Here is a 20,760-nt window from a genome sequence, read left to right as displayed (position 1 = left end):
ATCTAAATATTCATAAAAAGAAGAATCAGAAAACCAAAACACACAAATGATCTCAGCTTGGATATACGGACAATGAAATAAAATTCAGTATATATATGATACAACTTTTATGCATAAAATTTCAAGGATACAGATACAGATAACACTTAAGGTTAATATTTTTTATTTCTACTGTGTCCTAGACTGGACCAGATCGTGCTAACAACAAAGACTGATGTGTACCTGCTACATTACAGACAGACTTGCATAAGATAGGATATGACCTGTAGATCCAATTATTTATTCATTATATTACTTGATATTAGAAATACAAACAGTACATTTCTACTAAAAAGTTGAATGTTTAATAAAGTACTTTGTCATATGAGTGCAGAGCTCTCCTTTTTCTATTTCCCCGGGTAAAAATGTTTTTACACCTGTTTTTAAAAACTATAACACATTCAGAGTTTTTGCTGTCTGGTAAGCTGTTCCTCCTCCTCCACACTTAGCTAGGACTGAGTGAATTTTTTACTTCGTGTCTGGTATTATTTCATGCTGATTTCTAGTTCACTCAAACACTTGTAAGTAGTGTGAAGCCTGGCCATTCAAGCATTCATACATATGACTTGATGCTAAACACTGAACCCTCTTAGCAACATTTAAACATTTTACTGATTTCTATACTTAAATTGGTTTTTTTATTATAATCAAAAATGTAGTAATGATCTTATTTTGTGCAATTTGTCTTAGCAGAAAATTACATGCACTGTCTTGCAACTAACATGTTTCTATAAACTTCTGGACACTTTTTTGAACCATCCAGTCACCAGATGAATTTTGATCAGAAAAAATACTGTATATATATATATATATATATATATATATATATATATATATATATATATCATCCAATACAGTAATAATTCTCTCAGCATCACACAACTTAATTTTAGAACATGGTTTTTCTCATATATAGTCTTTTCTACTACACAAGCAAAACTGCATAATTAGTCGCCATAAGACAATTGATAATAAGATAATAAGAATCACTTTATCAAGCATGTTACTGCTTTAAATTTTCAATTGCATCTGTGGCACTGAAGGAGAGAGCTTAAAACTAACTTCAATTATGTGCTTGATGACACAACTGTATTGTTAACCCAATTTAGGGATTAAGCTTCAGGTCATTAGCTGTCTGTTGAGTGAATAATACGACAGAGTGGATGTTCATTCAGGTAGTATTGGTGAGAGACCAGAGTGTTGATACTAAGGTGACTGGTAGTGTCAGTCGGGTGTTTGACTGTAACAGCTTTTGACACAAGCCAAGTCTCCTGGGCTCCCTGTTAGACTCAGATTACACAATTGAGCTCGTGGCATCTCAAATTACGACTGCAAAACAAGTCTAATGATGTGTAGTGCATATACAGAGGCAATAAACCAGAGGCATAACTCACAACCATCTACAGTGTATGTGGTCCTGAGCTCGGTGCACTAACAAGGACTAAGTGACAGATTATCTTGTAGGGACTGAAAAATAAGTCTGCAGTGATTTAGCAGAGCATGTATCCTGTGAATAAAGCATGCACTAGTGTTTCCATGGAAACTCCCACTCCCCACCCCTGCCAGATAGCACATAAAACACATTCAACTCTGTGTGACATTCAAGGTTGTCCACGCCGCTCATTTATGTGAGTCATCTGCTGCGAAGCCTTCCTATTCAGGTGCATCCAGGTTTGTCTGAGAAGTGTATCATATATCCAGAAACCTAATATGCATTTGCTGTCAAACAACTTGCACTGCATTGAGACAAGTCTTCCTTTTATATATCCACAGTAAGTTTATTACATATTCAACTTCACATAATGAGAGATGCAGCGGTAGCAGTGGTAGTCCACTGTAAGTGTACACAATGAAAATGACAATATAAAATTATAAAACCATTAGTGTAGTATAATGTACCATAGCAAATTGACATGTAAAAAATAATAAATTAGCCACAAAGTTGTTGCCAAAAATCCTTATACACAGTTGTGTTCTCTTCGCCTGTAAAACTGTCTGAATGCATTCACACCCTCAGTGTTTCATTTTCTCCTCTGATTTAGGCCTCTGGAGTGAGAGAGGAGAGGGGCGCTGCGTGTTTTTGTGCGGCCTTTAGCAGCAGTAGAGTGTGGATTGTTGAAGTGGAGGGTTTGAAGGTGAATTTGTGGGGACAAGGGGGAGGCGGCATTAGTGTACACACGATCCTCTGACCCGGCTGACTTCAGACCACTTTCTCCTCCTCCCGCTTCCTTCCCTCTGTTACTGTGTCCCAGTTGTGCCGCACTGCTGCTCTGCCTGCAGCACGAAGGAGAAATAAAGCAACAGTGGGAACACAGTATAGTGATTAATGATTAATAATTTATAAAATGTGTGCTTGTGTTAGAATGTAACATTTTAAGTAATCTCTTAGAGTAGAGGACTTACAGTGGACTGCTCTGCATTAGTGTCAAGTGATTTTGTTGTTTGGCCACTGGCGTGGTGGGAAGAGAGGGACTCCATGTTTGCTGAGGTGAAGCTTCCTATTGATAAGAAATGCAGAGTTTTAATATCATTTTTAATAATCCCAATAACATCCACAAATATTCAGCAATTTGAATATTTTCATATTTTTTACAACATAACAAATCTTCATCCATCCTACCCTTGCAGCATTATGTTGTGCTCTTTCTCTCAGCTTCTCAAGGCTGCTGTGCAGGGTAGCATTTTCCCTCTCCAGAACTTTTATACGGATGCTGTTTGCCTCCAGCTGTTGCTCCATATCCAAAAGCACATTTCCTGTACCTTTTTAAAGATGCAGAGAACAATATGCAAGCAATATATATGACTGGACACAAGATTCACTCTTTACTTTTCCCAAGTAATGTATGTGGAATCACTTTGTGACACATTTGGTGTCGTCGTCATTGAATTGTGTATTTCAAAGAGAGACTGTTGTAGTGCTTTCTGTACATACATTCAGCTGACTGTCTTTTAAAAAGAAGAAATAATTGCCTACTCTGTGGTTGGGCCTGAGGCAGGGGGCTGAGCTCCGGGAACGCCACCAAAAGCCTCTCTCTCTCCTTTAAGGACTGAACATTTGCCTTCAGCTCAGCCACACTGTTCCTTAGCTCGCTTATGTTTGTTCCTAATACCTGCTTCTCCTTTTGGAGCTCTAAACATAAGTCCTGTTGGGAAAAAAACATAAGAGCATGAGCTACTAGGATTAAAAGTATTTATTACAGGTTTTATTATGGGTAAGGCTGTGATCTACCTGCTGTTGAGTGAGCTGAGACTGTAGCTGGTCCCTCTCCTCTGACATCTGTTGCAGCTCATTGTGTAGGCTGACCTGTCTCTCTTCCCTCTCTCCCAACTCCCTCTGCAGCTGTTCACACTCCTCATCAAGAGCGTCCACTCTCTCCAACAAAGACTTCTGCTTTGCCTGCATTGACTGGATGTACAACAACAACAACAAAAGAACCACTAACACCTGTGTAAAAGTACTGTTATGTGACTGATCCAGAATGTCAAGGTCTCCAGCTGAAAACAACAAATAATGTGATGTTTGTTGTGATACTGACCTCTTGCTGACGACAAGCGCTGTGGTACTTGGCGTTCTCTTTGTCCAGAAGCACTTGAGTTTCAGAGATTTGACTCTCTAGTTGCTGGATCCTTCGTCGTAGTTTACAGCAGGCCTCTTCATTTATGTGCAAGGACTTCACTTTATCCTGCAGCGCATTCTTTTCACATTCTGCCACAAAATAAAATGATCCATCACACTGCACATCTGTTTATGTCATGTGTTTAACATGCATTTAGCATGCTGGTAAATTAAATCTTATATGTCCTTACCAAGTGCTTGTAATATATCTTGCTGTCCTGCTACTTTCTTTCTCAGTCTGGAATTACTCTCCTCCAAGGACAAAGTTTCTGTTATGGAAAATATTAAACAAATAGTAGTAATTGTGATCTTAATGTGCTTCCATCATATTCATTTGTGAGTTTAAAGCACCTCTCTTGAGTTGTTCTTGCTCCTCTTGCAGCCTTTGCTCTGTTTCTTTCATGGATCTCTGTGCTTTTCTCAGTGAAAACTCTAGCTGGACTATGGTCGCCTGGTGTTTTTCCGTCGCTTGCTTAAACTCTTTCCTCACTTTTTCCAACTGAGACCTGAATCTCTCCCGCTCCATCTCTGCTGCCGCCAGTCTGTCTTTAAGCGGCTGCACCGTACCCCGCACATCTTGTAGATGTTTTGCCAGCCGGCGCATGTCCCGGAGCTGCTCGTTGGCCCACTGGGCGACATCCCCCGCTGTCATATGTCCCAGCTCCAGGGTGTCCTCCACAGCAGCTAAGAGCGGCTGCAGAGAGGAGGGCAGCCCTTCACTCTGAAACAGCTCTACCAAAGCATTTCCTGTCTTTCTCAAAACAGACTGCGTTCGATGGCAAGCATCGCAGGGAATGAGGGATGATTCAACTGTCTGGCAGCTTACATTGCAGCTATCAGCTTTAGCATGGCACGGGGTGTTGTGGGTAGGACTAGAGGGTACGTGATTCTGTGGCAGAAACTTGAAGGAGCTTGTTGAAGACCAGGCAGATAAACAATGTCTGCAGCTGTCACTCCTTGAGCTCATCTGGGGGGAAAGAGATGACACTGTCTCTGTCTCATCATGGTCAAATGTCTTTGGTTTTGTCTGTTTCTTAGTGTCTTTGAATGTCCCCTAAAAGGAGGAAGAAAGCATGAAAAAATGATGAGATCCATCTGTTCTCTTTTAACATTTTTCTTTTTTCTTAAATGAAGTAAAATGTGTACCTTAAGGCTGGCAAATTGAACTAAATTGCTCCAGTAGTTTCTGACTACAAGACCAACTGACAGGCATCCTTTCTGCTGCTCTCTCCTGTGGCTCCACCTCAGTTGGTCAACATATGAATTGAAGCTTTGCAGAAGAAGCAGTAGTCTTGTTCAGTGAGAGAGGGGAAAAAAATGTTATTATTATTATTTTTATTAATGTGATGTAACCTTATGTTGTATATTACCTGTCAATCACGAGCTCCAGTAAGACAATATGGGAGTGTTGATTGAAAGCATCCTCCCCATCCACAAAGTCATATTGCTCCAGCAGAGCTACCATGTCCAGATCACACGAGAGTTTATCAGGGAACTTCCAGGAGGGAAAGCGGACTGGTCCGGTTCTAGAGAAGACGTCCAGAATGGCACCTTGAAGGTCCACCAGGTCTTTTCGGAGGCTTTCGATACAGTCCTGACGGCCCAAGAACTGACTCATGTCTGACAAGCTGGCCTCTATTTTGTCCGTCTGACACTCAATGAGGGCGAGTGGGTGTAGCTTGTTGACATCGAATCTCCTTAGCAACCCCCACAAAAAAGTACTGCAAGTTCCATAATGCTTTGCGGTTTTTATCCGGAAGTAATACGCCTTCATTGGGTCAACGACAGCGCGGCGCACTGGGTATTCGACCACAGCAAATTTAGGCCGTAAGTTTTTACAGACTTCGTCCGTAACATTATATCTGGTATAATAAGTGTGTGTAAATGAGATATACTCTTGTTGTTGGTTGGGTGTTTCCAGGTAACTTCCTGCGTTACAAAAAGACGCAGCCATGCCGCCTGGGCCTGTTCAAATAGTTCAGCCGGAATCCAACAATAAGGTAACGACACCGCTCCAAGATAGCTAATGCTAGCGTTGTAGCTAAGGTACAGCTTGTGTGGGGAAACTAATGAACAATTAACTTACACTTTCCCTTACTGTGAAATGTCTCTATGAATATTAATTTTAGAGTATCAAACGCGTGTTCTAGATAATCACCTTAAGACGTAAGTCGTGCTAGCTTGTTGTTAGCTATGAGGGTCAACTCATCTTAACAACAACGGATGTAATTTATAGTGTGTACAACATGGCTATGTAACACTCTGGATGTAGTGGATGATTGTTTAGTTGTATTCAAGCTTGTGTTAAGTCTTGTTAAAACTAGATGTAAATTTTGTCAACAGAACGATGTGGCAGCAGAAGAAACCCCAGCCACTAAACCCATCGTTGGTATTATATACCCACCTCCTGAGGTCCGAAACATAGTTGACAAGACAGCCAGCTTTGTTGCCAGGTTTGTTACTCCACATGTGTCGGTTATATTGTACATTGTATTTTTATATAGCTGCAGTCTGGATTTTATGTCAACGATATAGCTAAATTCTTGTCCTTTCACAGGAATGGTCCTGAGTTTGAAGCAAGAATCCGTCAAAATGAGATCAACAATCCAAAATTTAATTTCCTCAACCCCAATGACCCGTACCATGCCTACTACCGTCACAAGGTCAATGAATTTAAGGAGGGCAAAGCGCAGGAGCCATCTGCAGCAGTGCCTAAGGTTATGCAGCAGGCCATGCAGCAGTCCCAGCAACTCCCTCAAAAAGTGAGACACAGTATTTCCATCTGCTTTTCCTTTTGTTTTTTTTCGTTGGTCACACCTATTTGTGCATAACAGCTTATGTGTCTGTCAATAGGTGCAGTCACAGGTGATTCAGGAGACAGTAGTCCCCAAAGAACCACCTCCTGAGTTTGAGTTCATCGCAGATCCTCCATCAATCTCAGCATTTGACCTGGACGTTGTCAAGCTCACTGCCCAGTTTGTCGCTCGCAATGGCCGCCAGTTTCTCACTCAGCTCATGCAGAAAGAACAGAGGAACTATCAGTTTGACTTTCTGCGGCCACAGCACAGCCTTTTCAACTATTTCACCAAACTGGTTGAGCAGTACACCAAGGTGACCTGACAAATTTTGCCTCTCTGATATTAGATAGATGTACTTTATTGATCCCATCAGGGAAATTCTTATATTATTATTAATATAAAATATTATTGTTACTGTTTTGTGGGGATGTTAAACTGTATCTTGATCTTGTCTCTCAACCTATTAGATTCTGATCCCTCCCAAAGGCCTACTGACCAAGCTGAAGAAAGAGGCTGAGAATCCCAGAGAGGTTATGGACCAGGTAATCACTTTTTTAATAACTATGACTGCCTCTCAAAGTAAGCATTTAATAGCATGTTGCTCGTGTTAATCAGCTGTCTTTCTGCCCAACCATCAGGTGAGGTACCGTGTTGAGTGGGCAAAATACCAGGAGCGTGAGAGAAAGAAGGAGGAGGAGGAAAGAGAGAAAGAACGTGTGGCGTATGCCCAAATCGACTGGCACGACTTTGTAGTGGTTGAGACGGTGGATTTCCAGCCCAATGAACAAGGTAATACAACCACAACAATCATCATCTTCGAATCTGCAAGCCCATAAATGTAGCTAGAATAATTTATCTTTGTTACTTTTTTCTCTTTCCACAGGCCACTTCCCTCCACCCACCACACCAGAGGAGCTCGGCGCTCGCATCCTAATCCAAGAGCGCTATGAGAAGTATGGAGAAAGTGAGGAGGTGGAGATGGAGGTTGAGAGTGAGGATGAGGAGGATGATCGGGAGGGTCGGGACGAAGGCCATCCCTCACAACCTGATCAAGACACACAAGTGCAGGACATGGATGAGGTAAGAACTGATGAAGTAATTCATCGCTATGCTTTGTAAACTCTCCCATCAATTGACCAGTTGTGGGCTGAATTATTTGTATATTTTAGGGATGTTATTTTCATTTTCCGTTCAATGAAATTTATAGGAAATGTTTGCTGACCCTCTGCTTTGAAAGAAATGAAATAATTAGTGCTGGTAACAACACACCACCCCACCCCCCTCTGCTTTCCTCAGGGATCTGATGAAGACGATGATGGCATGAAGGCTCCACTGCCACCAGACAACCCTATGCCACCCCCTCTGCCCCCAACTCCAGACCAGGTTATTATTCGCAAAGACTACGACCCCAAAGGTAACTCCTGCTTAGATAAAGTAACACTTACTTTATGACTAGCTGTTAATAAATGTACATTGTGTGTTGATCTAATGCTATCTTTTCCTCTCAGCTTCCAAACCTCAGCCCTCAGTCGCAGTTCCGGATGAGTACCTCATTTCACCAATTACTGGTGAGAAGATCCCAGCCAGTAAGATGCAAGAGCATATGCGCATTGGTCTGCTGGATCCACGCTGGCTGGAGCAGAGAGACCGCATTATCAAAGAGAGGCAGACAGAGGATGAAGTCTATGCTCCTGGATTGGATATCGAGAGCAGCTTGAAACAGCTGGCTGAGAGGCGTACCGATATCTTTGGTGTGGAAGAGACAGCCATCGGTAAGAAGATCGGCGAAGAAGAAATCCAGAAGCCAGAGGAGAAGGTGAGAACAGTTATGGGGTTTAAAGTGCACTGTTTTGAATCAAAAGAATATCTGACATCAATGAAGTCAATTGAGTAAAGTTTTGATCCTCAAAGAATGCACAAATGTCTGTGACATTTGTGTTCTTCCTCCCCCACCAGGTTACCTGGGATGGCCACTCTGGAAGCATGGCTCGCACACAGCAAGCAGCACAGGCCAACATCACCCTGCAAGAGCAGATCGAAGCCATTCACAAGGCCAAAGGACTGGTGGGAGAGGATGATACTAAGGAGAAAATTGGCCCAAGCAAGCCAAGTGAAATTCATCACCAGCCTCCCATCCCCTCCTCTGCAGCCAGTTTGCCTAAACCCAGTCCTCCTGTCACTGCAGTGCCTCGCCCGCCATCCTCTGTGAGTTACTATCTTTACCAAATAAGTACACTCTTCATTAAATTTTCTCTGTACATGCATACATCATAATCCACAAAGTTTCTTGTTAAACAGGTGGCACCTCCAGTGCGCACCACACTCCTGTCTGCTGTTCCTGTAATTCCAAGACCCCCTGTGGCTCCTGTGGTCCGACTTGCACCAGGACAAGTTATAACACCAATGCCTCCCATGATTCCTGCTCCCCGCATCAATGTTGTCCCCATGCCACCATCAGCGCCTCACATCATGGCCCCAAGACCACCCCCAATGGTTGTTCCAGCAGGTAAGATGAGGGTTCCAAACAGCTGTCACTGACATTCAGAATAAATATGCATTGTTAAGGAAATGAAAACTTGTTATATTTTGCTAATTTGACAACAGATTTTTTTTTAAACACAGGCCTCTTAAGTTTATCATTTTAAATCCAAATAACCGTCTTTTTCTTCTTGCAGCATTTGTCCCAGCTCCTCCAGTGCCACAACCACCAAGCTCTGCTCCCGCACCACCTTCCCACCCACCCCCACCTCACGAGGATGAGCCAGTCAGCAAGAAGATGAAAACAGAGGACAACCTTATTCCAGAGGAGGAGTTCCTGCGCAGAAATAAGGTTGTTAGAGCAGTGTGATGTTGTTCTCTAATTGTTAATGGCACAATCTACGGTCTGCATGCAGACAAATTCAAAATACAGGATTCAAACTTTCTATTTTAACTATACTTATTGGCAGGTCTTAAAATATACAGACCAAGAGAAGACAACAACCAAATCAAAGTTATGAATTGTTTGTAGTTCATTTATGAGTAATGAGTAATGTTTGTGAACACAAAGCTTGACTGCTGTTGTTTATGATGGTTGAGAAACAGTACTCTTATTTTTAACTGATAAACCAACCTCTTCAGTAACACATGTACCTATGTAACTGTGATAAGCATGGTCAAATTATTGATTTGGCATGTAATGCCACAGTTTTTCCTGCCATTTTGTTCTAAGTTGCTTTTTCTTAACTTGATTTTCTTTCCTCTCCAGGGTCCAGTGGCAGTTAAAGTACAGGTCCCCAACATGCAGGACAAGACTGAATGGAAGCTGAATGGCCAAGTGCTGAATTTCACTGTCCCTCTCACAGACCAGGTATGTAAATGTCATGGCCTCTTGTTCCTCTGTTTTTAATGAGTGTCTGCCAGTGCACATACTGCATTCTAATGGATGTGCAAATGCAATGTCTCCACAGGTGTCTGTTATTAAAGTCAAAATCCATGAAGCAACAGGCATGCCAGCAGGAAAACAGAAGTTACAGTATGAGGTAAACTTATCTTTTAACCTTGTTTGAACATGTGTTGTCTTACCTACATTAATCTAAATGACTAATTGAATTATATTGTGTTTTTTTTTTCTTTTCTAGGGGATTTTTATCAAGGATTCCAACTCCCTGGCTTATTACAACATGAGCAATGGCTCAATCATTCACTTGGCGCTGAAGGAGAGAGGAGGAAGAAAGAAGTGAGCCATACAGCAAGAAGAAGATTTTACTTCTGGATGTTTTGTCAGGCTGTCTTGTCATGTCATTTTAGTATAATGATCATTTTCAGAATTATATTGCACTTTTCATACAATTTTGTGTGAATGGCATGTTCTTAAATGTTAACTAAAAGAATGGTAAACTGGCTGGCAGACATGGCTTCACACTATTGGTTGAATTCCTTATTTGTTCATGATGATATACAGCGCGTGGTAACTGTAAAGCCCCATAATGTTGACCCATTTAAATAAAGGAATAAAAAACACCTGGATCTGCTTTAATTGATTCATGATGATGTGTCGGATTAAAAACTAGTTAATAAGTGATTAACTCAACATGAATTAATGCAGGCCACATGCTCTGATGCACAGGCTAGCAGGTGCACAAAAAATCAGGATTACTAGGTGAATAGTTAGTGTAGACTAAATTGATGTTTTACTTAAAAATTTGCTCTTCGGTAGACTGTTTAGATGAATTGCAGCGCAGGAGAGACAGAGTAGAAGTGAGGAGTTTTCCTCCGGACATAAGAGGTACTTCCTAAAACAGCCACTAGGGGTGGCCGTAACATTAAGACGCTGAAACCAGCCCAGGACGACAGGCTCGGTCGCTACTGGCCGAGGCAAAATCTGCTCGGCACACTCGGGATGACAGGACAGCGAACCAAGCCACCGTCAGCTGAGGACATGATAAACTAGTTTGTTAACTGGCTAACAGTGTTAGTTAATGGCTAACGGTGAAAAACAAAATTGCAACATACCGTTAGTGTGCTGAAGGTAGGATAATTATAGAAATACTTTTGGAGTTAAGGCTAACTTTACGTTAGCAACCGACCACTAGCTAGCTAATGTTAAATCTGATTAAGCATTCAAATTAACACAGCTAGCTAACGCATAACCTATTTGATGTGGCTTGACAGTTACAGCGTAACATTAGATAACATTTCTGGAGAAAACAAAAGTTGGAAAGTTTAAGTCACGTCGAGAAATCATGGCGTCGATGCTGTTTGACTCGACTGCATATGCAGAGGAGCAGTTTTGACTTTGGGCTGTCAACAAGCTTGCTGACGTTAGCTATCCTGGCTAGCCAGCTAGCTTTCCTGCTATCATGGCCAAAATAGAGAACGGCCGTCAATCAGTGGACACAAGGAGTATCCGGACTATCAGCAGCAGTCACATAGACGATGAAAGCTCTTTGGGATCCGACTCAGAGATCAACGGCTTCACCAGCGACAGGCAAACCGATAAATATGGATTTATTGGTGGGGCACAGCAGTACTCGGAGGCGTCGTAAGTTCGTTTCAACTATTAAAGTGATTCATTCCCATTGACTTCAATGGGTGTACTCTGGGCCAACCAAAATATTTGCAATAGATTTCTAATCCACTTAAGACAAAGTTGAGAGCAAAATCATAGAGCAGCACTTATTGTAACATATCACAAGTTGTTGTCTGGGTGTCTCTGCACAACAGAGCTCCCGACCAGCTGCGTGGCACAGTGTGGTTTTTATGCCCACTGTTTGACTCAACCAGCATGGCAAATATGAAAGTAAGAGGACAGAGCTGGATTGACAAGAAGTAACATCCTTCTATTCACTTTATCATGTAAATTTTCTTGTGTAGATATTATTTACCACGCACATTTTTTGTGTAGAAAGCCGACAGAGCTGCCGTCTTGTTAGGTTCTCATTTGAATGAATTTATTCATATCCCTTGAGGCAGTGTTTTTTCTAAGAGGGACTTTCTTTCTTCCCTTTCTACTGGGGGCCTAAAGCCCACATTACAGCGTTAAAATAGTGGTAGGAGTGAGAGTAAAGTTGTGCCAAGCACTCGCTGTCTGGGAGCTTCCTGTTTTCTGGAGTTTTGGCAGACTTGGAGCCAGAGCTCCGGTGCCCCGTTACTAGAGGGCCTCTTTTTGGCTCACAGTTTTATAGGTAGTCACAAACTCTGGGTTAAACAGTATTTGGCAGTGAAGGTAACTCATCATTGTTCAAGGTCTTGGAAGCTGAAATTGTAGTAGAACATACTCATGTACTAATCTGCAACATATAGCCCACAATTTTTTTTTTTAGCAGAAAGCGAGGGGCTGTCTGAAGTCTAAAAAAAAAAAACACTCTTTGAAGAGAATTCAACCCTAGAATTAGAGGCTTGTGCTGATGAGATAATTATATAGCCTAGTAAAGCATCAGACCTCATTCATAATGTAGGTTAGACTTCTTTTTCTGTTGAAGAATTACTTTTTCTTGCCTGTAAATGTTTTGCAGTTAAATTACATCACAAGGCAGACAAACCCTGACTGCAGCTGCTCTGAGGTTAAACACGCTTTGCCATTAAATGGGCAACATCTGAGTTTGTATCTTTTATAGTCTCTTCAAAACAAGTCTAGTAGTTGTTATTTTTAAGGCATTGCATAGTTTACTGACTGCATATGAGCGATGGCCACACACACAGATCTGATGGCACACGCAGAAAAGATGAGCAGCCCTCTGCATACAACTGCCTTTTTCTATATTTATCTAATGTGAGGGTTTATGTCCAACCAACCTTGTTGAAAAGTAAAGCAATTTTTTTTTCTCCAAAATTAAGACTGGATTTAGATGATCTTCAGTCTCATTTGGTTTGATATTGATTCAAACTGCAAAATATGAAATGTGTCATTTGCATCTTTTCTCCGTTGTGTCTCCAGAGCTCAGGATGTGCCTCCAGAGGTGCTCAGGCAAAGGGAGGTGAAGTGGCTTGACATGCTCAACCACTGGGACAAGTGGATGATCAAGAGATTCGATAAGGTCAGCAAGTGTTAACTCAGTAACACATAAAGCCAATTGCTTGTTTTGATTGGCCATATCTGAATAGGTTCAATTTTTTGTAAGCATGGATCTGAGCTTTATCACCATTGTCTCCAGGCAGCAGTTTTTCATTCCTGAGTGGTTTTGCACACATGATCAGACATGGTAAATAACATTGCTCAAGTATTTGATTGCACAAGAACAGGACTTATGTGGACACATTGTTTGCAGCCTCACTTGTCTAGCTGGTTCTGTGTGAAAACGCTCTCAGCGATTGAACACAGAGCCACAATTTCACCTCAATTCCATGAGTCAGCAGCAGGGCAGGACACAACCCATCCCTTTATCGCCCCATGCACCGTGTGACAAATTGACAGTCTCAGATTCAGGGTGGAGCTGTATTGACTTCCTGTGAGAACACTGTAATAAAGGGGCTGTGAATATAAACTATAGCTGTACTCAAGTGCAAGTCAACTCTTGAGAATGAAGCAGTGGACTGAGCAAAAAATTTTCCTTTGCCTCTTGTGCAGGTAGGCTCAAAGGTCATGCAGTGAAAGTCAGGGTTTCTGATCCCTTAATCTGCTCCTTTGTTTTGTTTTGCACAAACTTTACAGCAGAAACTGTACTGTCCTTGGGGAAGTGTGCCAGCATCATATCAGAAAAAGCAAACAAACGTGATTAGAAGTAGTACTGCAACACCAATGCGATTGCGAACTATTTATATTTTAGTTCAATTAGTTAGTTGTGTAAACAGTGATCATTGCATGATATGATAATAGTTGCATCTTTACTTGGACATATCCTGTGAGTTATTCATAAAGTTTTTCAAGTTGATACTTATTTATGTAGCTTTATAACTGTATACAGTGTTGTGTAGGTTCATTAAAGCCACTATCCAGTTTCAGTCAGACTCACTGCCATGCAAAAAAGTGTTTTTCTTGAGTGAGCATCTGTGAATATATGGTATACATATGTAAGTGTGTAGGTTTCTTTGGCTTAAACTGTTTCCCTCCTGTCTTCTCCAAAGAAAGCAAGTGTTTTTAGTTCTTTCACAGCCAGAGTGTATGATCTGACGCACCTGTACATAAGACTCTCCGGACTGCAAGAACTTTGTAGTAATTGTTACCTGCTATGGTGTGTCAAAATATCCTCTGTGAGAAAGGCCCATGGAAGACAGTAAGCCTTTAATCGCTGTTTTTAACAGATAGCTACATTTCACACAAATTCAAGAAGAGGAACCAAAACCAAGTGACAAGTTCACTGATAGCAGCATGCATGATGCCTTTTTTGGCCTGTGGTGAACCTTATCATGCTTGTTTCCTTTGTGTCTTGTTTTATTTGTTGAACCCTTGTTCCTCTGTGGCTCAGGTGAGGCTGCGGTGCCAGAAAGGAATCCCTCCTGCCCTCCGAGGCCGCGCATGGCTCTACCTTTCAGGGGGGAAGGTGAAGAGAGAACAGAACCAAGGAAAGTTTCAGGTCAGAGAGCTTCTTCTTTCACTTCCTCCTCACAGCTCTCTTTGTGCAGTATTTTCAGGCTCATTTCATTTTAAATTTCATTAGAATTTGTTACTGAAACTGTGGCCATGCATCAGGTTGAGAACCCTGATGTTTTGTGCACAGGGCAGGGCCCAGTTTACTTTTAGTTCAGTCAGTTTACTGTGGGAAATTTAACTTACTGCTGTTTAATGGCTAATCATAGAACTTTCTTTCTCAATTAACCTTTTAAGGGTACTTAAATCCAACTCTTTCAATGCTAGAATCATTTCTATAATTGCTTAATCTCGCAGAATATCCACTTCCTAAACTGTTTTGAACAGCCACAGTGCTTACTGTGAAATAAAAATATCTCACATCTCCTCCATGTGTTTTGCCAGGAGCTGGATAGCCAGCCAGGAGACCCCAAGTGGCTTGATGTGATTGAGAAAGACCTCCATCGACAGTTTCCTTTCCATGAGATGTTTGTGTCACGGGGGGGACACGGGTAAGCTGTTGACATGATGTGGCATTACACACTGTAATTGATGATAGTGACTAATTTGCCATGCAATCTGTCTAACTGCTCTGTGTATCTGTGCCTTGATTCTTCACAGGCAGCAGGACCTGTTCCGTGTCCTTAAGGCCTACACTCTCTACAGGCCAGAGGAGGGATACTGCCAAGCTCAGGCTCCCATTGCTGCTGTGTTGCTCATGCACATGCCTGCTGAGGTACTGTATACTTTCCCTTCTCCACAAACACCATATAAACTGTCTCCTTTGGTGTAAAAATGCTGCCACCATACTGAAATGACTGAGAAGTTACTAGTTGTCTGCGCCAGTGTTGCAAGATAAAGTTTTGAAGGCTTGTTAATAGTCACATGAAATCACATGATCTATTTTCTTGTACTGCTCAGTTTTAATTTGTGACCTTGGACAGGTCTATTTTTAGGCTGAGCAGCAGAGAGTCTGTGCAGATGATGTCATCTGGAGATAAATCCTGTAGCTGCTCCAGAGGCTGAATAATAGATCAACTCTTAGAACATTATGACAGTATCCATGGTGACTTTACAAGGATTTATGCAGATTTTCTGACTCATCGTGATAAGCCCTGTATTCAAATAAGGCTTACGGTAGTGTCACTGGCAGAATTCTACACACCCAAAGTTTAAGCCACTAGTGGATCATCTTCAGGTACTCTCATCTGGTGTAATCGCCAATCCCACTGTCAGTGTTCAGTCAGTTTTATCATCAAAGTACAAATTGGTGGTATAATGTGACTTCCATGTGACATCATCTATGTTCGTTTCCACAGGACGCCTTCTGGGGGCTGGTCCAAATTTGTGAGAAGTATCTTCCTGGCTACTACAGCCCTGGCCTGGTGAGACTGAAACACATGCAAGCATGCATGATGAGATCACCAGGTTTTGCAAACGCAGATAGAATATTCACTTCATCTGACGCTGCAGGGCGTTTGCTGTGATTACAATAAAACTGGAATGCAGTTTTGTTTTTGCACACACAGGAATTCTGTGGTTATAAGTTACTGATGAAACCAGTGAGGTGTTGTGAGACCATAATTTAACGCTGGGTTATATATTTGCTATCTTGTGTAATTAATTTTGCCTGGTGGTTACTGTTCAGCATTATTGTTTTCTTATTACATAATTCTTTTTAAGTGGAAACAAGATTTAATAATGAAATGTTTCCCAATGAAAGTATAACATGGAGCCACAAAAGAGGATGTTACAAAATCAGGGGTAGTGGGAAACTATTTGCACTTGGAGCAACATGATGCATTTGGACTTGTTTTTTTTAATGGAATCAACATCCACATGCATATCAGGTTTTTGTCCTGACAATACAGAGCACAATAGCTTTTGTTTACTCCGTTAACGCTTTCTTATCTGTGTTTCAGGAAGCTATACAGTTAGATGGAGAGATCCTGTTCGCTCTGCTGCGACGCGTCTCCCCGCTAGCCTTCCGCCATCTGGAGAAACACAAGATTGACCCCATCCTCTACATGACTGAATGGTTCATGTGTGCCTTCTCTAGAACGCTGCCCTGGGCCTCTGTGCTGCGTGTCTGGGACATGTTCCTTTGTGACGGTAAACAACAGCTTATAGCGCTTTGCCTGCAGTGGTATCAGTTGTTGTAGACAAACAGTGCATCAGAACTTTGTCACCCTGAAACTCAATCACCTTGCTTCTTCTCCCTCTCTAAGGAGTAAAGATAATCTTCCGTGTGGGTTTGGTGCTGCTCAAGTGCATGCTGGGAACCAGGGAGAAGCTGAAAGCCTGCCAGGGCCAGTATGAGACCATGGAGCTTCTCAGGGCCATAGAACCTCGATACATGCAGGAGGGCTACCTTGTCCGAGAGGTAAGAGCATAGGAGCAGCAACATGACACAGTCAATAGGGAAACAATCCCTTAAACCAGAATGCATGTGCTCCAAGTTATTTGTTGGCAAGCCGTCATCATGATTAACTATCCATGCATGAAATTCTCAATCTCCATCTGCAATAGGCAGAGTTAAATTAGTTGGGTAAAAAGGGTTTGTGTCACACAAAGCCTGGAGCACATAGAAAAACATGCATGATACATGATACACTTTCCTGTTTCATGCACATGATATTTGGTCTTTGTTTTCCTAAGGCCAGTTAATGAAAACAGCTGCAGCTGGTGTGTCACATGTTGAAATGTTAAATATTTATTTATTTTCCTCAGGTGTTGTTTATTTTTATTTTATTGTTTATTCGTATAAACAGTCTAAATCTACGTTTAGGAGACAATATGGATCATAGTTTGCTTTATTGTCTTTTTTTAATGAATATTTTTGCCTTACTTTTATGTAGTTTATGTTTTTCTTCATAGCATTGCCTAACAGAAGTAGCCAGAGACAATGTGGTCTATGGAGTTTATCTGCATGAGATAAAGACATGAACAGAGTTTGTTAATAGCAGCTAGTCATATTACGCTGGCATAATCCTTTAATGATGTAGTGGAGGGTTGTGTCACTCATTGTGGATATGGAACTGACAGAGAACAATAAGTGTTCACAGATGTAGCCAAGGGAACAGCAGAGAGTCTGAGAGAGTGAATTAAAGTGATACAGAGACAAATTGACCAGAGTGCTGGCTGGCCAGTGTCTGGTTCCTGTGTGTGAGTCTTGTGTGACTATCTGTCCATGTTAACAATACTCCCTCTTATACACAGCGCTGTCTTGACTGTGAGTGACGGTGCATCCACAGCAGCCTCAAGGCCCTTTGACATTTAGTGACAAAGTTCACATTTTTAACACAATGGCCTGACATGGAAGGATCATATTTTCCAGCAAGGGCTGGTCTTGTTGCTTCACATTTCCCCGATTTTGATCTATATGACTCCAGCTGTGACCTGCTGACGTGTCTTTTCCTGTTGCAGATTCTGGAGGTGCCAGTGACCGCGCGAGATGTGGAAAGAGAGCATCATGCCCAGCTGAAGCGCTGGAAGAAGAACCGTGGAGAGCTGAATTTCAAACCGCCTCCGAGGATGCACGGCGCGCGGCTCATCATGTTGTCTGAGCCGCCCAGACGCCAGGACCTGCAGCAGAACCCCACCATTGTACTAGAGGTCCCTCAGCCCACCCTGAAGAAGGGCAAGGAGGAGAAGAAGAGCAAAAAGAAGAAGAGTGTGAAGAAATCCCAGCCCGTCGTGGAGATCCCCAACCCTTACCCTCTTCCAAACGACCCTCCACCTCCACCCTCAGATCCTCTTCCAAACAACAACCCTCCACCTCTGGCCTCAGATCCTCTTCCAAACGACCCTCCACCTCCATCTTCGGATCCTCTTCCGAACAACCTCCCACTTCCACCCTCAGATCCACCTGCCCCACCTCCAGTCAGGGACGAGACGGCAGAAACCGTGCCACAAACTGAATCAGACTCACCTCACCAGCAGCAAGCGCCTCCTACAGACCTCCCCCCTGCCAAAGAATCTCCTCTTCAGCGATCCACACAAAGCCTTAGCAGCACAGAGCAGGATACGTACCTGTAGCTCCACAGCAGTCAGTGCGTTTGTGTTAGTGTGTGTGCATGTGTGTGTGGACGAAGCACCAGCACCCTTCAGCCAACAACCAGCTGGCTTTGCCAAGGTCTGTGACTGGCCAGCATCACTTTTACTCTAGTGTTGGACTGTTTTGTATTCATGTATTCATTTTAGACACCATTTTGCCTATGATATTATTGGTATACACTAAAGCATCATTGCTGAGTGTAAAACTGCTTTGATGTTTGTGCCATTTCTCCACATGAAGCTGATGTTACCTCCTCTTAATGCTTGATGCTTTTATTCAGACCATAAGTCTTAATATCCTGTTTACAGCGGAGACACGTTACTGAGTTTTTGGGAGCAAAGTCATTTCTTCAGACAAATGGGACTAAAAGAACCAACAAGGTGCCACAGTAATGCAGTTTTCCATACATTTCCACTCAAATTCAACACTATTGAGCTCACCTGTAACACTGTGCAGCAGTGGATATAAACTGCAGATACAAGCTGCGTGCTTTTCAATTTTGTAAGCCATTATCCTTCATGAGGGGTTTTGTGCACTAGAGGGCAGCCTCACACAGGTTCCAGTCATGATTTCTGTTACATTACCTGTTAGTCAAGCTGATCACAGAAGAGATGGTATTCCTTTATGGATTCACTCAGTTTGGGAGGTATTTTTCTGAGATTGAGCTTGCATTTTTTCAGTAGGGAAAGTTTTGCATTTCATGTTTTATATTCTTACATTTAATCTGAAAATCATCTGCCTGACTCAGTGAAAATGAGTCACTCCATGTGGTTTACCTGCATTTCTTATTCTACAAGCACTATTTAAAGAACAGTTTAATTATGCAATTTGATATCTGTGCATGCCCTGCTAGTGCACAAATGGTCACATTTTTTTCTGAGTCTGCTGAGCTAATGTGGTGTAACTCTGTATAAACTATAATACTGTGCCAGGCACTTCCAGCCACTTTAGAGCAGCAGTAAATCATGTTACTTGGGCAGTAGAGAGGAGACACACTGGACATTCCTCATTGTATGACACATTCCCGCCTTGTTAAAAGCTAATCAGTCTAAAAGCTGTCTCTTGCCAAATGCAAATCTGTGTAATGTATGTATTTGTCCATGTGTTTCCTGTCACAACTTGGACAGTGAGTGATTGCAGATCATCTAATGGTGCCGACCCTCCACTTGGCATAGTTCAAGCATCCAGCTGGGGGCCAAGCAGATCTTACTGTGTATGTTGGGTCTGGGTTTTTTTTTTGTTTTTTGTTTTTTTTTTGCTAGAATTTCCAAAGCAAATCAAGACTGTTGTTTGAGACGATCTTCGACCGCTACCTGTGACCAGGCTTATTCAATTAGTACAGTCGAGGGATCATGAGATTTCAAGATTTTTTGGGATATTTGTAGCATTTCTCTGATGAGAACCTGCCTCATTTCTTTGGGAAATATGGACACAAGCATGAGCTGTGAGGCAGTTCTTTTCAAAACATGGTGGACAGTCTTTTTCGTGACGGTCCAAGTTTGTTTTCTAATTTTCATGACAGTGACAAATGATAAAGGGAGTTTTGACAAGCATAAGCACACGTGTGGGATGTGTTTGTGTGTATAATCAATATTTTAAAAAAAAGTCTGCTTAAAAAATGCATGTGTAGGTCAGTTGTAAAAAAGCAATGGGGTTTAAAAGGATAACACATTTTCAAGTCACTTACCTGTATGCAATAGTTTTTTAGTTGCTTGTATTACACACCTCACATTTCGCTGATGTTATATTTTAATTTAATGCTCTTTGTGTAGATATGACATGTAAAATAACCCTTTGTTTTGTAATGAAATCTATTTTTCAATGTATAATGCCATATTTTATTGAGCAGTTACAGAAACTGCAGAGGGGACATCTCTAAATAATTTGCAGCCTGAGAGTATATTTCGATCAACATTTGTAACACTAGAAAAAAAAATCTGTTCATCTGGAATTTTGGGCTAACTTTTGCCACTGAAAATGTTTTTCTTACTCTAAAGACAGATTGGTATTTTACCATTCATGATAGGGTGACAAAAGAGATGTTTGACAACCACAGGGCAGAATGCATCGTCATGACTTTAAATTTTACAAATAAAATTTTGTTTAAAGCAAACTTCTAACATTGCTGTTGCACTTTCATTGATTACCGTCACCTTGGAGTATAATGTGTATGTGGAAAAAATGTATTTTGACACGTTGACCTGTCTGCATGTCTGTATGCAGTGTCTTATGTTTTCCAGCAGATGACGCACCAGAGTCACCA

At 41.8% G+C, this 20,760-nt stretch overlaps 3 protein-coding genes across 5 annotated transcripts; 2 read left to right on the top strand and 1 right to left on the bottom strand.

The window, feature by feature from the left end:
* Positions 1-1,798: 1,798 nt before the first annotated feature.
* On the bottom strand, positions 1,799-5,479 carry ccdc157 (coiled-coil domain containing 157). Its single transcript, XM_018669097.2, has 10 exons — positions 5,026-5,479; positions 4,802-4,946; positions 4,007-4,709; positions 3,847-3,924; positions 3,576-3,745; positions 3,269-3,445; positions 3,014-3,182; positions 2,660-2,799; positions 2,443-2,537; positions 1,799-2,313 (listed from the first exon to the last, which is right to left on the bottom strand). Exons 1-10 carry the CDS (start codon positions 5,427-5,429, stop codon positions 2,061-2,063), a joined length of 2,334 nt encoding a protein of 777 aa, XP_018524613.1. The 5' UTR covers positions 5,430-5,479; the 3' UTR covers positions 1,799-2,060.
* Positions 5,401-10,455, top strand: sf3a1 (splicing factor 3a, subunit 1). Of its 2 annotated transcripts, none has more exons than XM_018669096.2 (16): positions 5,401-5,482; positions 5,577-5,655; positions 5,999-6,108; positions 6,213-6,417; positions 6,509-6,766; positions 6,921-6,995; positions 7,092-7,242; positions 7,337-7,533; positions 7,750-7,867; positions 7,962-8,269; positions 8,410-8,658; positions 8,752-8,959; positions 9,129-9,283; positions 9,701-9,802; positions 9,903-9,974; positions 10,074-10,455. In XM_018669096.2, exons 2-16 carry the CDS (start codon positions 5,608-5,610, stop codon positions 10,173-10,175), a joined length of 2,358 nt encoding a protein of 785 aa, XP_018524612.1. In that variant the 5' UTR covers positions 5,401-5,482; positions 5,577-5,607; the 3' UTR covers positions 10,176-10,455. The 2 variants fall into 2 exon arrangements, with proteins under 2 accessions (XP_018524612.1, XP_018524611.1); XM_018669095.2 differs by having other exon boundaries at positions 8,737-8,959.
* A 319-nt stretch (positions 10,456-10,774) lies between these two features.
* LOC108878422 (TBC1 domain family member 10A) lies at positions 10,775-20,610 on the top strand. 2 transcript variants are annotated; one of them, XM_018669099.2, is made up of 9 exons: positions 10,775-11,476; positions 12,872-12,971; positions 14,340-14,447; positions 14,846-14,952; positions 15,062-15,176; positions 15,760-15,825; positions 16,363-16,552; positions 16,669-16,823; positions 17,867-20,610. In XM_018669099.2, the coding sequence occupies exons 1-9, from the start codon at positions 11,295-11,297 to the stop codon at positions 18,476-18,478; spliced, it is 1,635 nt and encodes a 544-aa protein (XP_018524615.1). In that variant the 5' UTR covers positions 10,775-11,294; the 3' UTR covers positions 18,479-20,610. The 2 variants fall into 2 exon arrangements, with proteins under 2 accessions (XP_018524615.1, XP_018524617.1); XM_018669101.1 differs by lacking the exons at positions 10,775-11,476; positions 12,872-12,971 and adding an exon at positions 13,508-14,147.
* Positions 20,611-20,760: the final 150 nt, after the last annotated feature.

This window comes from Lates calcarifer, linkage group LG13, assembly GCF_001640805.2.
Source record: "Lates calcarifer isolate ASB-BC8 linkage group LG13, TLL_Latcal_v3, whole genome shotgun sequence".
Lineage (NCBI taxonomy): Eukaryota > Metazoa > Chordata > Actinopteri > Centropomidae > Lates > Lates calcarifer.
Note: the sequence above shows the minus strand (reverse complement) of the source record. Positions and strands in the feature narration are given on the sequence as shown.